At 38.0% G+C, this 18,365-nt stretch overlaps 1 protein-coding gene across 1 annotated transcript; it reads right to left on the bottom strand.

The window, feature by feature from the left end:
• Window positions 1–916: 916 nt before the first annotated feature.
• LOC104890944 (disease resistance protein RPM1) lies at window positions 917–17,462 on the bottom strand. The gene is made up of 4 exons (XM_048643216.2): window positions 16,726–17,462; window positions 4,622–5,516; window positions 2,011–3,872; window positions 917–1,213 (listed from the first exon to the last, which is right to left on the bottom strand). The coding sequence occupies exons 1-4, from the start codon at window positions 16,730–16,732 to the stop codon at window positions 1,173–1,175; spliced, it is 2,805 nt and encodes a 934-aa protein (XP_048499173.1). The 5' UTR covers window positions 16,733–17,462; the 3' UTR covers window positions 917–1,172.
• Window positions 17,463–18,365: the final 903 nt, after the last annotated feature.

Genomic DNA, 18,365 nt, shown 5'->3' on the forward strand with positions numbered 1-18,365 from the left:
TATGCTGGAGAAAAAAGACATTATTTCCTTCTCTCTAGTCTCAACAGTGGTTCACTATTTTAAATAAGGGTTTTTTGTGGGGAAAGAAGAATTAAAATAGGATTTTTGTGGAAAAAATACCACTTAAATTTTTTTTTGAATGAAGGACCAATTAAACTACTTCCGTTGGCAACTTAATACCATATTATGATTTTCAGGCCAAATTGTCAACTTTCCGACGTTGACAATTTCTTCCCTCCAAAACCTCGTTTTTTTTGTTTGTCTTATTTCCCCCCTTCTTACTATTTAAAAGCCCTAATTTCCCCAATTTTCCCCAATTTCTCCAATTTTCCTCATTTAATTAAAGTTAAAACTCTCATCCTCAACCTTGGAGTGGGTAGTAGTATTAGTTAAAGAACTCGAACCAAGTACACTCAATTTCCTCAATTTCCCCCAATTTTCCCAATTTCCCTTATTTAATTGAAGCTAAAGCTCTCATCCTCAACCTCGGAGCGGGTAGTAGTATTAGTTAGAAAACTCGGACAAAGTGCACTTGTGCGAGTTCGTAGAGGAGAACGGGTGAACCCATATCGAAAAGCAGACTTGTTTTTGGTAAACGAAAATTTGGAACAATAATGTGAGTGCGAGAGGAGAGAGTACTGTGTTAATTAGTGAGAAGAAAGAGAAGAAGAAGACAACATGAAGATTTTAGAGAGAGAGAAAAAAAGGATGGGTATTCATAAAATAAAGAGGAGAAAACAAATAATGTGAGTTGAAAAGACAACAAAAATCGAAGTTTTGGGGGGTACCAATTGTCAACGCCGGAAAGTTGACAATTTGACCTGGAAATCGTAATGTGGTGTTTAGTTGCCAACAAAAGTATTTTATTTGGCCCTTCCTTCTGAAAAACTTATTAAGTGGTGGCTCCCCACAAAAACCCTATTTTAATTAGTCATTTCGCACAAAAAATTCTTTATATAATTCATCAACAATATAAAAATACAATATGATATGAAGTTTATCATAGAATTCAACATTAGCTAATAAAAAGCAATTAAGATAAGATAAAATTCTAATTTGGCAAAACCATAATAGTTGTAGATATCATCTAACATTGATAAATACCCATTTTCTACACCGCTGTTTGACACAGACTTCCACAGTCTTCGGACGATGGCAGCTTTGATATTGATTCAGAGCTGGTGCAGTTGTCTCTGTTTGGCATTATTACTAGCTGAAAATAAATTGAAACTGATAAGATAAAGATGAAACTGATAGAGTGCTAGAACTGATAAGGAAACTGATTAGTTTAACTGTTTGGCAAAATTAGTTAATTAAGTTGATAAATAATTTTAGCAAAATTAGGTGTTGTCAAAATTTTGGAAAGATTTTTGAAAATTTCAGTCACCTGATTTTGAAAAGGTAAATTTTTTAACTTATCATTTAAGTTATTTTAGCCACCTGAAATTTTATTTTAGGTGCTCTCCAAACACTAAAAATCATTTTAGCACCTAAAATATGTTAGCACCTTACTCCCTCCGTTTAACAATATAAGGCAGCACGATGTTCGAGGTTGAACTTTGACCATTAATTTCTCTCAATTTATGTTAATAGAAAATTTTTAAAAATAATATTATTATAATATTTTTCAAGACGAATCCAACGGTATAATTTTTAAAAATTTTATTTATCTTATTTGAGAGAAATTTGTGGTCAAAGCAAATTTTCGTAAAGCGTCAATACCTTATATTTTGAAACAGAAGGAGTATCATTTAAGCTAGTTAAAATGCTTTTTCCCAAACAGAATCACCGACTGTAAATGTAAAGCTGACATCTACCACAACAACACACAAATCTTCCTCTATCAAAAAGATAGCTCCAAAGCAATGGAACTTCATAAGGAAGTGGTTCCGGAAATGGATCCCATTTCCTGCCCAAAGTGTGTTGTGGTAGTAGACTCGAATTACCTCATTTCGGTCATACAACAATACATCCTACTAGCACCTCAGGTCTTGCTTTGCCTACTCTTACCTCGCTCAAACATAAAGGCTGCACGATGCACATACGCACACACCCGGATAGCCTTCTTGGTAATAATTTTTGCAACTTCATCAGGGTAATCACAGAATAGTAAACATCTATCAATTTCTACCTCCCGAAGGGAAGGCAAACCCATCCCAACTAAGGATTTCAGATTGTGCAGATCATAGAACCCCAAAATCTCGAGCTTGGAGAAATTTGTACATCCGAAATCCAACTTCTCACCGAGATATGCATCATTTAGAGTTAGCTGGACCAAATTAGGCAGCAGTTGAAGGATTTTTCCTGGGTCATCCTCAAGCCTTGAAGAGACCAAACGCAGCATAGCCAAGTTCTTGAGGTTTTTTACCCAGTCTGGTAATATCTCCAACCGTCCCTTCAAGTAGAGACGCTCAAGTAGTAAAGGAGGTGATCTTAAACTCCATTGTATATCAAGAACTTCATGGTTTGCAGATTCTATGCTAAGTGATCGGAGATGTTTCATTTTCTCTATAGCACAACAAAGGCCCCTTCCATGCTCTTTCTTAACCTTTGTGATTGCTAGCCTCCTCAGTTGCTTCAAATGTTGCAGTTCTTCTATTAAACGAACTTCATGTACTTCAATGTATGCTAACTTTTGCAACTCCTTGAAATTTTCTAACACCCCATCATATATTTTTACAGCCTGCTTTGATTTTTCAATTAACCGAAAAGTAAGAACATGGCGTAACTTGTTACACTGACCAATTTCTCTAGGAAGCTCAACAACTAAACAATGCTTGAGATTTAGTGTCTGTAAATTCAAAAGCCGTCCTATCGACTTTGGTATCACCTCGACATTGGTCTTTTTCAAGCTCAAATATCGCAAGTGCGGGAGATTTCCAAATTCATCAGGAATATGGTTGATGGGAGCGCCTTCAAGGTCCAGTACCTTGAAGAAGTAGGCAACTTTAAGGAGTGAGCGTAGAGGAAGGTCTGGGAGCTCTAGAGGCTCAACAAACCAAAGGAGAGACCTGACACCAGGTGTAACGTCGAGCATCTCTGAAACATTGATACTGTTATTGTCATGGAAAAAATCAGTATGGATGCTTATTCGTCGAAACTGCTTGGATGTGGGAGAATTGTCCTGAGATAATACTTGACAGAAGCACAAGTTGTCCAACTTCGGAAGGATTATCATCTCACGTAAGATATCATGAACCCTGAATAGTCTGCTTTTTTTGATATTTGCCTCCGCATAGACTTGAACCAAATTCTTATGTACAAGTTCATTCAAGTATTCTTCCGCTACCTCTTCGAGAGTTTTGCCTCGCTGATTTTGTATAAAACCCTCTCCTATCCAAAGCCGAATTAGTCTCATGCAGTCAATGGAATAAGCTCCTGGAAGCACTCCAAAGTACAAGAAACAAGGCTTAAGGTAATAAGGCAACTCATGGTAGCTCAAGAGTAGTACTTTTGTGGTACTTGAGAAGTGTCGATTACTTCCGAGCTCAAAGCCAAGGCCACTTTGTACTTTGTTCCACTCGGAAGGAACCTTCATTCTGGTGGATAAAAGGCCTGCAATTGCTACAATTGCAAGTGGTAATCCTTCACATTTTTCGATCATTTGACGTGACAATTGTTCCAGTTCTGGAGGGCAAATGCCATGAACAAAAGTCTTATGACAGAAGAGATCCCATGCTGCATCTTTGGGCAAAGGTTGCAGGTCATACACATGATGAGTATGACCACCTAATGAAGCCATCCAGTGCAAAGCAATATTTTTATCACGCGTTGTCATCAATATTTTACTGTTTTTATTATTAGTAGGCAAAGCAGCATTAACAGACCTCCACAGCTCTACATCCCAGACATCATCAAAGACAACAATATACCTGCAAATCAAAGGGGGCAGATTAAAGATACACCTCAAATAAGAAAATGATATTGCTATTACATAGCTCCAAGTTTGAGTTGGTTAGTAACTTTTTTTTTTTGTAAAAAGTATCTGTATGGGTGTAACCCAAATTTGCTAGCGGACATTGCATATTGGCCGAGAGCAAACCGAGATGACGTGGGCTCACAAAAGGGAGACCAATCCTAATTCATCATTGGGGCCAAGATTGCCGTCGCGGTCATGGAAAACGACAAAGTAGAGGGAATCTTCCCTCTGACAGATTAATCACAACAGTACAAGTGTCACAAGATTATACACCCTGTCAGGTGAATAGTACGCCTATAAATAGCCATCCAGTACTATTCCTGCAGGTACATTCTCTCATACTAAAAATAGCCTATCTCTCTCTCTCTAAGCTCTCTCTCTAGAATCCTCTTGAGCATTTAGCTGACTTGAGCGTCGGAGGGGGTTTCCTCGAAACACCCCCGAGGGTAGCTCACGTTTGTCATTGTTGCAGATCCCTCACGGACGTCCATCTCCTGTCGGACAACTCTCAAAGGGTCCGGCACCGTTTTCGATACCGAAACAGTATCCTAAAGAAAAGTGTGTAACATATTTATCTCTCTTGTATATATGGACACTTATATTTTCAATAGAAGCTGTAGATATCTAATGCATGGAAAAATCATCAAGAACAGATATACATCAGGGAAGATAAAAGCTGGACAATAGATAATGTGAGGTTACCTCTCATCCTTGAGGTGCTTCCGTAAATCATTGATGATGTTTACTTCATCAGATGTCTCAAGTTGTAGAGATGATTGTGGATGAACTTGCTGATATATGCTGTTGAGCACAACCTTCCACTTGTAAGATTGGGAAACAGTGACCCAAGCATAGAAACTAAAGCAGCTTCTGACCTCCTCATCCTCATACACTTTACGAACGAGGGTCGTCTTTCCTATTCCTCCCATACCTACCACAGCTATCACGGAACGATGGCACTCTGCCACATGCTGGTGTACATGTTGCTTCTCCAAATTCAACCACTTAATGATTTCTGCCTTATGATCTTCAATGCCAAAAATATCAGAATCATCGACGAAGAGAGAGCAAACTTGACGGTCTTGCTGATATTGGTAGCGCTCATTACTGCTAGAGCTATCTCTTGAAGCAATGAACTTATACCTTTCCCTTCTGCTGCTTATCTCAGATAACTCGCCTTTAATTTCTCCAATTTTGGAGGCTAACTCATGCTTGGGTTTTAGCTCTGAAACACAAGCAACTGCTTTATTTAACCACTTACGGATTCTCGTTACCATCAGGAAAAGCTGACTAGTATTGCTAGTATTAGAGGAAGATCGTTGCCGTTGTTGCTGCTGCTGCTGTTGCGGTAACTCTTTCAATAGGATGTAGTCATCAATGACATCCTCAATCTGGTAACCAATATCTCTTACTTGTCTCAGCCACTCGTTGATGGTATCATCTTCCTCAGCTTTCTTCTCAGCATCCTTTAGAACCTCTTTGATGGTTGCTAGTTCATTTTTCAAGGCTGTAACATCTTGTGAAAGGCTACCCAGCAACTCTGCCTCCGCAATTACGAATGTTGCTAACTTCTCTATAGCAAAGCTCAACACACTCTCTGCATTTATCAATTATGGTTTTTTAATACCAGTAGCAAATCTAATTTGTAGGGACAACTGGACAAGCAAAATCAACTTTTTGCCTACGGGATTCTTCCCAGTCAAGTCAAGTGTAAGTCCTATTGACTATCAATCTAGAAATAATAGCAAACAATAATAGAATATCAAATAATAAAGCAGGAAAGAACACACCAGAAATTTTACGTGGAAACTCAAGAACTGGGAGAAAAACCACGAATCTGCACTAGAAATCGATGAATATTCAAGAAAGATTACAAAAAGCACTCCAAGAACTCTCTCTATTGCTTTTTCTCTCTCTAATATGTGAATAATGATGAATAATACAATTAATGACAAATTAGGGCACGTATTTATACCCCCACTTAGTAAAACGCGTTTTCGGAACAAAACCGGCCCAAAACAGACCCCGCCCGATGCGGTCGGGCGAGACTCGCCCGATCGGGCGCTTAACGCCCGTGTCGTAATTCGGCCTGCCGCCCGATCGGGCAAGATGGCCCGATGCCATCGGGCGAGCCAACAAAAGCTGCCAAACGCCCAGTTTCACGTTTTTGTTGCGGCCCCGATCGGGCTCCCTCGCCCGACTCGATCGGGCGAAACGTAAAACTGCCATAACTTCTTCGTATCTTATCGGAATTGAGCATATGACCTATCGTTGGAAAGCTCTCGGAACAAGCTATCACCTCCACTTTGAATCACCTCAAAATCATTTCTAGATTGAAAGATATGTCCATTCAAAGTTAGCCTTATGCCCAATATGATGTTTTCCCTTTACGCAACCTCATCTCCACACCCATATACCTCCATGAGCTTCATATCATGCCATATACCCAACAATCTCCCACTTGGAGATAAGTGTAAGTGAAGAAAACTTCATACCTTCATCATCCTCTCATTCATCACAACTCCTACACACAACTCCCACTGCAAAAGCAATCTCTAGTCGTGTCTAAACCATGACATACATCTCCTCTACACCAAGGAAACTAACATTGAAGTTTGCACCAACTCCAATTCAAAGGCATCAAAATCTACACCGACTTTGATTCTTAATGACTAAACTCCAAATCATTGCACCATCACTCCATGAACCTACACACCCTCCTACCCCGGAGGTCGGATCACCTTAGAGACAAGCACAACCAAATGAAGATCCCTTCCTCTATAACTAAAGAAGATAACCACTTCCTCTCCAACCAAAGAAGCACATTGAAATCTCATCAAAACTTCATAAACAAATTACAACCTAAGCCAAAGAAGCTTCTCATTGTTCTAAAAGCAAACTCACATTGCTCCCACTCGAACAATACACCCTTTGTTCCACTTAGGATTTCCGGCACATCATACTTGTGTGCCGTTCTTCACCTTGTTCGCTTACCGGTCAATTTGCCACCGGGATACCGCTTCACCACGGCTCTCATCCCTTACCCACTATCGATAGTTTTCCGACCAAACGACACCTTACTTAAGTTCTCATCCCAATCCCGGGCCTCTTCACTGTGCTCCCCATGGTGTAAAGTGTTCCACTTCTTGTCCCACGAGCTATGATCATTGCTCCCTTGACAATCTTCCAAGAACCACCATCAAACACAACCTTGTAACCCGATATAGCAAGTTGGGCTACAGATATCAAGCTTTTCTTCAACCTTGGGATGAACTTGACATTCTTCAACTCCAACGAGCCACCATGAGTGAGTTTCACACTCACATCACCTTTCCCCACGACTTCCACTGCCTTGCCATCCGCAAGGTAGACCTTTTCAAGTTTTCCGGATTTGAAATTCCGAAACAACTCCCTGCATGGTGAGGAATGGTGAGAAGAACCCGAATCCAAGACCCATGATCCCGAGCAACCAACCAACTCTTTCTGATCATCCATGCTTACCATCAAAGCATCAGAATCGTACTCCGAAATCAAGTTAGTTGATGCATCTTCTTCATCATCACTTTCTTGAACCTTCTTCTTCCCTTTCCCATTCTCTTTCCTAGGACAATCTCTCTTTAAATGTCCTTCATTACCCACCCCCAGCAAGTAACACTAGCCTGCCTTTTGACTTACTCCGGTCCCCTTTGACTCCGATTTTCCCTGAAAGTTCCTCCCTTTTCCCCTCCCTCTACCTTCTGCACTGTATGCTCCAGATGATTCTCCACTCTCCTTCCTTCGAATGCTCTCACTCAAAATCAGATCACGGACAACATCATAAACCAATTCTCTTTACCAGAGGAATTACTAACAGCAGTTACAACAGTTTCCCAAGCAGTAGGTAAAGAGGACAACAAAATTAGGGCTTTCACTTCATCCTCAAAGGCAATATTAACCGAAGATAACTGACTTATTAATGAATTAAATTCATTAATATGTTCAGCAGCAGAACTACCATTATTCATCTCTAAACCAAACAAAGGCGCATCAGATATACCTTATTCATTGCAGAGGGCTTTTCATACATATCTGACAGTGCTTTGATCAATCCAGCCATTGTTTTGATATCCTTGACATTGAACGCCACAGTCCGAGCCAATGTCAAACGCACCACCGCTAGTGCCTGTCTGTCCAGTACTTTCCATTTAGCCTCTTCCATGTCAGCAGGCTTATCAGTCAAAGGTTGATACAGATTTTTCTGATATAAGATGTCTTCTATCTGCATCTTCCAATATCCAAAATCTGTCCCATCAAACTTCTCAATTCTAATCTTTGAATCCTCCATTGTTAATTATTCTAGATCTAGACAATAATCAAACCTAGCTCTTGATACCACTTGTAAGTCCTATTGACTATCAATCTAGAAATAATAGCTAACAATAATAGAATATCAAATAATAAAGCAGGAAAGAACACACCAGAAATTTTACGTGGAAACTCAAGAAATGGGAGAAAAACCACGAATCTGCACTAGGAATCGATGAATATTCAAGAAAGATTACAAAAAGCACTCCAAGAACTCTCTCTATTGCTTTTTCTCTCTCTAATATGTGAATAATGATGAATAATACAATTAATGACAAATTAGGGCACGTATTTATACCCCCACTTAGTAAAACGCGTTTTCGGAACAAAACCGGCCCAAAACAGACCCCGCCCGATGCGGTCGGGCGAGACTCGCCCGATCGGGCGCTTAACGCCCGAAGAATTTTGCTCCCGGGCCCGATCGGGCAACAAACGCCCATGTCGTAATTCGGCCTGCCGCCCGATCGGGCAAGATGGCCCGATGCCATCGGGCGAGCCAACAAAAGCTGCCAAACGCCCAGTTTCACGTTTTTGTTGCGGGCCCGATCGGGCTCCCTCGCCCGACCCGATCGGGCGAAACGTAAAACTGCCATAACTTCTTCGTATCTTATCGGAATTGAGCATATGACCTATCGTTGGAAAGCTCTCGGAACAAGCTATCACCTCCACTTTGAATCACCTCAAAATCATTTCTAGATTGAAAGATATGTCCATTCAAAGTTAGCCTTATGCCCAATATGATGTTTTCCCTTTACGCAACCTCATCTCCACACCCATATACCTCCATGAGCTTCATATCATGCCATATACCCAACACGAAGGGTGTATAACTCGTCGATATGTTTATGTTATGACAGACGTGAAAAAGAAACGAGTAAATAATGCAAAACACAGAAAATCAAACAGCAGATTTACGTGGTTCACCAATTTGGCTACGTCCACGACAGAGAGAGAATGTTTTATTATGTGAGGAAAACCAGATTACAGAGAGAATTAGACTAAATTCGTAATCAAACAATTAGGTAAAATAACCTATTTATACCGCGTGTCAGAAAAACGCGTCTACCGCAAAAACCGGGCACCCTCCCAATTAGGTCGGGCTACATCCACTCGATCGGGAGGTAATTACGAATTCCATAATCAATTGCGAGCCCGATCGGGCAACCTCGCCCGGTCGTAGTTCGCTAGGTGCGCCCGAGTATGCCCGATGCCATTGGGCGGCTTCCCAAAAACTGCATTCCCAAACTTCATGATGGGCCCGATCGGACGGTATTCCAGAACATCCATTTGACACATTTTGACGAATACATTCAAGACATTAATTTTACCGTTTACTACTGTAATACTGTGGCCAGGCAGCCAGCCCAAGGAATAGAACTTTCTTATTTATTAGGCTACTCAAAATAAACAAAAGAATGAGAAAGTGTTGTTATCTATCTGTCTGAGTCTAAGGCTATGTTTAGTTCACCTAAAATTTTCTGATCTGAACTTATCTGATTTTATCTGAACTTTTTTTTTTTTATCTGATCTGATCTGAACTGATCTGATCTGAACTGATCTGATCTGATCTGATCTGATCTGATCTGATATGATCTGATTTACAAGATCTTATCTTTTAGATTTTTCTCAATATATAAGAAAAAATATAGTCATATAGGGTCTTGTTTGATTCGTCTCAATGAGTCCTTTATTAATATTCAATTATTATAATTTTTACTAATATGTAATTAAAGATATTTAATACTAATAATGATTTTTAAATATATAAGCATGATCTGATCTGAACTGATCTGATATGATCTGAACTTATTTTTTCAGATCTGATTTGATCTGATTAGATCTGAAATAAGCAAAAATAAAGTAAACTGAACACAGCCTAACTTGGTATTCAACACGACCCTAGTAGTCCCAAAACACTTCCAATTAGTTTCCAGAACTCGTCCAATTGGTACTCGTGTCGTACCATTTTGCAGTTTTCATGGTCCTAAACAAAAGAGATATGGCTACTCATGTATGTGATAGATACTTAATATAGTCACCAAACAAATAGTCAAATAGACGTTTATAACATCTCCAGAAAAATCCCCTCTTGTCCTTATAATAAATTATGTTCGCCTATCTTGCCCAATGTATGATATTATAAATCCTTGGACAGTATACACCCAGGTGCACCTGGACCAAAACGAAAGCATGCAAGTAGCAAAGCGCGCAGAAAGATCAGAAATCACACTAGAAAAGAACATGGATAGATACCCAGCTAGAAACTAGATGTTCATCTTTTGTCGAGTCCAGATTCTCTAGAATTTTAGTGGAACTCTACAAGGTAAAGTTGCATTTGAACCATACATTTTAACAGGGTCGTCTTGGATATTTGTAAGGCCCTGTTCTATAATGAAAATTAGGCCCTTTCTAGGTTTTCTTTCCCGTTAATGAGAGAAAAGGACCACAATTTTTCATAAAGAGTAGAGATAATCAATACTAATTGATAGATTGATTTTATTATTGATAATTATGAAAAAAGTATTCATGAGAATACTTAAGTTAAAGATATGGAAATTTGAATTTTTGGTGAAAGACATTGATGAAGATGATAGGTAATAACATGCATTATGGAGTCCGAAGATACGATGTGGAGCGTTTGCCATTTATACAAAACATGATATTTTTCAAATTGGGCTTTTTCAAATTGGGGCCTTTCAAACAAAACCAAAAACTTTTGGACTGGGACCCTGTGTAGAGGGGCTCTTTGCACATCTGCAACTACGGCCATGCATTTTAAAATCAAGAGTTCATATTGATGGGAGGGGAAAATTATTAGGGGGTTGGATTTTGATGAGAAAAAATGGAGGGAATTTTAGAAAGAGAATATTTGAATCATTAATTTTTTATTCAATGGTTGATATTGCTCGAACTCTAGCTTGTAAAGTTATTTTACAACTATAGAGGATCCAAACACTCTTTTGCCCACCAAATCAAGAGATAAATCTCCTTTACCAGTTAAGTTGCCAGTTTCTATCCAATTGTTATCTTTGGTAAATTTTATCTCCTTTAGGGCAGCCCTACCCCAGGGAGTACCACATAGCTAGGAGGAGAGACTGCCCTTGACCCAACTTAAGGGGGTCAAGGGTAAGTGATTTAGTAGTTGTTTGGTATACTTTAGTAGATCCAATACAGCGCCATCACAACCAAGCAACATACAAACTTCCACACACACAACCAAGACAAACTACCAAGACAGATAGCAGCCTACAGAAGAAGCCACTAACTAATTACAGACTAATAATAATTGATCTAGCCACATTCTATCAGCATTAGACCATTTCTCATTTACACAATACTTCAATTTATTACAAATAGATTTCTTAATATCCTTGATGACTTTCTCAGGTCTTTTCACAGCCTCATACCATAGAGCATGATTCCTGCATTCCCAGATGTAGTACACCAGTGCAGCTAACACAGCATAGCTGACTTTTTGTTTGTTTTTGGTTCTGAATTTCCTGCCCCGCTTCTTCCATGAAGTATAAATGATTTCCTGCTGGCTCATATTCATCCCCATCCATTGCAGTATACCTTGGCAAATAGACCTACTGCATGGGCATCTAAAGAAGAGATGCTGACATGTCTCCTCCTCATTGAAGCACATAGGACACCAACCCTCTTGTGTAACACCTGCTCTTTTAAGCCTTTCTCTAGTCTTCAATTTGCCTAACATAACAACCGAAGATTTTTCAACCCGCAGACTAGCCTGCACAACCCATGAATTTCACGGTCCGGTACTGGACCAGCCAGCCAGCCCGCTCCAGTGCACTAGACCCACGGACCGTCAAAACCGCTTCCCGAACCATGAGAATTGATAACAGACTGGTGTGGACCAATATTTTTCAACCCGCAGACTAGCCTGCACAACCCATGAATTTCACGGTCCGGTATTGGACCGTGAAATCTCAACCGAGCCGGCTACGGCCCACGATCCGGCCCGTCCAGCCCGCACTAGTGGCCATCACTGCCAAAGCCTATCAATATTTGAAACAAAAATCCTAATTTTTTTTATCTTTCATCAATAGATTCTACTTGTCTCATATCAACTTATGAATAAGATAGGTAGCAATACTAAAAATGTACATACTTAATTAATTAGTGTGTCTTTATCTTTCAAGATCAATAACCAAGTGTTTTATCATGTAGTTTCGAGACGAGGGCTTTGGCAAGAAGACCCTTATCACCCTACTTATTTTCACTCTGTGCTGATGCTTTTTCTATGTTACTCTCTAAAGCAGTAAGGGAGCCGACTATTCATGGAGAAAAGATTTGTAATGGTGCACCGCGAATATCTCACCTCTTTTTTGCAAATGATAGTATATTATTTGCTAGAGCCAACTTGCAAGAATGTCCTAAGATTGCTAATATAATCAGCTTATATGAGAGAGCTTCCCGTTAGAAAGTCAATTTAAGCAAGAAGGATAAGGCTTTTAGTAAAAAAGTGTTTGTTTCTAAGCGAAAGGAGATTGTTGATACTCTGGGAGTTAGAGAAGTGCACAGACATGAGAAATATTTGGGCTTGCCGACAATTATAGGATGGTCAAAAAAGGCGGTTTTTGCATGCCTAAAAGAGAGAATCTGGAAGAAGTTGAATGGATGAAAGGAAAAGCTGTTGTCTAGACCCGAAATGAAGTGTTGATAAAAGTTATTGCCCAAGCAATTCCGACTTATATGATGAGTATTTTCCGTATTCCTGATGGTTTGATTGATGAAATCCAGGCATTGATAGCAAAATTTTGGTGGGGGCTTGAATGGATTAGAAAAGAAGCTACATTGGCATAAGTTGGAATCTATGTGTCTGCCAAAGTCTATGGGAGGAATTGGCTTTCGAGACCTCAAATATTTTAACCAAGATATGCTTGCAAAATAATGTTGGAGATGTATGAGGACCCGAATTCCTTACTCTATTAAGTGCTTAAAGCTCGTTACTTTATAAATGATGAGTTTTTAAATTCTTATAGGGGTTTCGATCCTAGTTATTCATGGAGAAAAATTTGGGCCGCAAAGTCACTGTTATTAGAGGGCCTAAGATGGCGCGTTGGCAATGGCATGCGCATTAAGGGATGGGGGGACGCATGGTGGCGGGGGGAGGGCGTGAACCTCAGGCCTACTTCTATTGCTACTGCTGATCCGGAGTTAGTTGTGGCGGACTTGATTGACCATGAGCTAGGATGGTGGAATGCGAGCAGCAGATCAATGCACTAGTAGATGAGGGCGACGCTGCAAGAATCATGAACATACCTCTCTCAAAATTCTGGCCAGATGACGGTAAGTATTGGTGGCCAATTAGGGATGGGGGTATGCAGTGAAGTCGGGGTACTGGTTGGGTATGCTGGGTAAAACAAGGGTGTGGCAATTGGGTGCGGGGCCGCGAGAGACGGAGCTATGGAAGTGTGTATGGGCGATTGATGGTCCAAGTAAAATGACACATTTTGTGTGGATGGTGTGTAGGTAATGTAGCAGTGAAGGAAATACTCTATTATAGATATATCACCCCTCATAATGTGTGTCAGATTTGTGGGGAGACGGAAACTATTATTCACTCTCTATTTTACTATAAGCATGCTATAGAAGTGTGGGAGTATAATGAGTATGTTGATGATATACCAGATGCTCCAAATGATTCTTTTCTTGAGTTGGTTCTATGGATGGCAAATAAAAGATTAGTATAGAAGACTTGAAAATGTTTGTTACCCTTTCTTGGGCAAATGTTTGTCGAAAGAAGGAGATTTTTGATACCTCCCCTCCCTCTCTCGTACACATTGCAGCGGGATTTCGTAAGATCCCTCCTTCTCTCTCGTACACATTGCAGCGGGTTTTCGTAAGATGGTGAAGGATTGGTGCGTGTATGCTGTGAACACACGTATTCAGGGCAGTTTGAACTACACAACTTACTCGTGTGCTGGATGGAATAAGCCAAATTCGGGTTGAGTCAAGGTACATATTGATGCGTATGTTGGAGTTAATCGGGTAGTGGGCTTGGGGGCTGTAATTCGAGATTGTTAGGGGAGCTTGTTAGTTGCTGCTGCAATAAGGATGAACATGGAGTGGGAGGCAACTATTGCCGAGGTTGCTGCAGCTCGGTTTGGAGTAATGATGGCTCGAAGGTTGGGGTTCCAAAAAGTGTGGTTGGAAGGTGATGCTCTGGGCATTGTCTCGGCTGTGCATCTTAAGGAGTTGAACTACGGTACGCATTTTTCTTTGATTTCTGATGTTATCACTCTTAGTGAAGGTTTTGAAGATTTTCGGTGTAGCCATCTTAGGAGAGCGGGGAACATCGTTGTTCATTTAGTTGCAAGATGGGATGTTAATTTTAATGATGAGTTTACATGTATGGATTCCTTTCCCCAAAGTGTCAATCTTTGGTGGAACTTAATTTAGTTTAATAAAACGATTTCTCGCGTTTTCTCTAAAAAAAATATTAAATCAAAAGGACATATCTTCAAGGTAAAAATACCACAAAGTTCAAAACCATCACATTTAATAAAGGGAGCATTAGTCAAAATAAAAAGAGCATATAATAAAAATAAATACTCCCTCTATATATTTTTAGTTTGCCAGTTTTACTATGTGTATTTGTCAATGCACTTTTTTGCTATAAATTAGTTTTTAGGCTCGCATTATGTCCCGGGTAAGGAAAATTATCATTTATCAATATTGTACTTTGAAATGATAACACTAAATACAACTTGGTCTATTTGTTAAAGCTTTAGTATATGAATTTGAGATCACGGGATCGAAACCTATATTATGCATTTCTATTTTTTTTTTATTGTACACGGATTACATGAACTAAAACTCCCTTAAAGAGAGCGTCACGTGGCACCGTTCGTTGTTTAGGAACGCCTTTTAATATATTTATATAGACATCTCTTATTAAACATTAGTAAAAGTTATAATAATTGAATATTAATAAAGTATTCATTGAACCGAATCCAACAAGATCCTACTGGAATATAATTTTTCTTATATATTAAGAAATTTATAAAATTCTCTCTGATTGTGAATAGTGTCAAGATTTCAAGTAAATAACTAAAAAAATACCAAGGGAGTACCTTCACATATTAAAAAGAACATATATTTTCTAGATAAAAGTAACACGTAATTGAAAATTATATCATAATTGAAAATTATATCATTCCATAAAGTAAACAATTAAATGTATTTAACTTAAAGAACAAATTTTCTAGGCAGAAACAACATATATATTCTCTTATTGTATGAAAATTACAACAAAAAAATTCAAGATCGAACGGAGAAAATTCTGATTTTTTGTCCATCAATGTTATTCTCCATAATAACTAGTACATACAATTCTTATTGATGTTTATACTTGAAATATTAACACTATTTAGAATTACATAAAATATTCTAAATAATTCGAATATGTAAGAAAAAAATATAGTCGTGCAATCTTATTTAATTCATCTTAATGGACTTTAATAATATCAAATTTTTATGATTTTTTTACTAATATACTCCCTCCGTTTCCTAAAAATCTTCCCACTTAATTACTGTTCCTACAGATACCAAGGAAAATCAAGTTGTGTGGGGCATGGTGTGAGTAAAGTAGGAGAGAGAAATGGGTTAAGATAAATAAATAAATAAAAAGGGGTTAAAGTAGGAGAGAGAAATGGAGTAAAATTGAATTAATAATGTAATAGTGGACCATATGATAGTGACATGAGAGGATAAATAGGGAAATTTATTTTGCCAAATAAGGAATAAAGCAAAAGATGGAAGATCTTTTGGAAACACCCTTAAACGGAAAGAGGGAAGATCTTTAGGAAACGGAGGGAGTACGTAATTACGTTTACATATATTAGCCTTCTATGCACGCAATGTGTGTGAATTGTTTTGCGATTATTCTTAAATTTCATGGAGTGATATAATTTACAATCATCATTAGTACTCATAGCTAATTCATTTTCGTGTTGTATAAATATAAAATATAAAAATTAATTGATAAAGAGGTTGTTTTAATAGGACATAAAACTCATAAAGTAAAGAAATATTGCATTTAATTTTGAACAGAGAAAGTAATATGTAGTGTGGCTATTGTGCATGGAGCACACCCAAGTTCTTTTTACTCATCTTGAGTTGTTTTGATCTGACCTGAAATTTTGTTTTCTTAACTGATTTGATTATTCCTTTTCTCGTTTGATTTGAATTTATTTTGATCTAATGTGAACTTATCGTTTTTAGGGTGCATTTTCATTCACCTAAATTCTAATCTGAACAAACTTAAACTAAACTAAATCTACCAGACTACCAATAAGGCACCTACAAAACAGTTTTTGATTTTTATGGCTTTTTTACTATGAATAATCCAACCAAAGTCATTTATCAAATACCCAATATCATATACTAAGAAGGAAAGAAAAGAATGAAGGGAGAAGGAAAAGAAAAAAAAAAGTTACCAGCCATCTGAGAAGAAACTCCAGAAGTCAGAACAGAAAAAGTTGATGAAACTAGTTGAGTTGCAAATGGAGATGAAAATAGCTACTGTCGTCAACTGAGAAGAACACGGTCGCCGAGTAGTTGGCTTTGATTGGTGGAACTTTAGATGAGACAGGAGACCAAATAGATGAGATGGTTTAACTTTCTTTCAGAAAACACAAAAGCTAAAAAAACAATATTGAATGACTGAGAGTGAGTTGGATGAATTCGAAAACCAATGCTTACTCCATAGTCCTTTAAAAAAGATTGACAATGTTTTATGCAACTATGCATTATATAAAAGCTTAATTAAGAACATTAAACAATAATGACCGAGAGTTGGTGGATTTCAGAATATACTATGCTTACTCCAACCTATAATGTTGTTGTTTTACAAAAGGTGTCGGATTGTATTGTAAATGTTGGAGTTTACTTACTGTGAGAAATTTGATGATGTGGTAAAAGGCTTTGGATGTGAGGAAATTATTTCATTCATTCCAGCTTCTTGTAAACTTCACATCCTACATATTTATACATGCTCAAAGTTGGTGTTGTCTTCCACCGACATGAGATGATAATTTCTTGGATATTTCTAGATATTCCTAAGCTTTTCTACCTAGTTCCATTCTCTCTTTCTTTTTCCTTCTAGAATCATTTCTTCTACATCATTCTATACATCTCAAGATTTTTCTAGATTATTTTTATTTTAACAAAAACCATGCTTACTCCATAGTCCTTTAAAAAAGATTGACAATGTTTTATGCAACTATGCATTATATAAAAGCTTAATTAAGAACATTAAACAATAATGACCGAGAGTTGGTGGATTTCAGAATATACTATGCTTACTCCAACCTATAATGTTGTTGTTTTACAAAAGGTGTCGGATTGAGTCAAATTGTCAAACTTCTAACGTTCGACTTTGGCATTTTTCTCTCTTTTGAAACATGATGTGCACGCTCCTTTTTTCACCTCCTCTCTAGTCTTCGTTTTTCTTCTTCTCTTTTCGTCACCCTAGAACAAAACTATTACCATGTATAATTCCAAACACCATAAACCATTAAACTAGTAGAAAAAGGACGATTTGTTTCATATACGTTGCACAACAGGACAAACTTTGCAGTAGTGGCGGATTCAGGATTTTCAAATCAGGGATACTGTGATTAGTTTAAAAAAAACTTGCTCGGTATTTTAACGTCATAAATTTTACAATCTTAAATATTCCTTAATCTTTAATGTCATAAATCTCAAAATACGAAAATAAATAAGTAAAATTAAACAAAGTGGCGAAGATTAATTGTCTTCTCTTTAATTTTTTGACCCATGTATCAATTTATATATCCAATAAACAAATAAACTAATTATTATCTAATAAATATTTCATTTGAAATCAAAATTAATAACCAAAAGAGTATTAGGAATTGGATAATCTAATTGAATATTTATTCTATTCTTTTGCATTTGTGGGTGATGATGAGTTAAGACATCATTAAACAACATATATTTATACCTACACCTACAGGCTACATACATGCCTATCTAACATTTATGTGAACCCCCTAAACGCATTGAAAAGGCTCACATCCTAGAACCATAATCCATGATGTGGTGGGTAAGAGAA

This window comes from Beta vulgaris, chromosome 4, assembly GCF_026745355.1.
Source record: "Beta vulgaris subsp. vulgaris cultivar EL10 chromosome 4, EL10.2, whole genome shotgun sequence".
In the NCBI taxonomy this organism is placed as follows: domain Eukaryota; kingdom Viridiplantae; phylum Streptophyta; class Magnoliopsida; order Caryophyllales; family Amaranthaceae; genus Beta; species Beta vulgaris.

Excerpts from the sequence above, each read along its gene's own strand:
- LOC104890944 (XM_048643216.2), bottom strand. Across the intron at positions 3,873-4,621 it reads AAGCACCTCAAGGATGAGAG|GTATATTGTTGTCTTTGATG; the intron begins GTAACCTCACAT and ends TTTGATTTGCAG. Across the intron at positions 1,214-2,010 it reads AGCCTTTATGTTTGAGCGAG|CTAGTAATAATGCCAAACAG; the intron begins GTAAGAGTAGGC and ends ATTTATTTTCAG.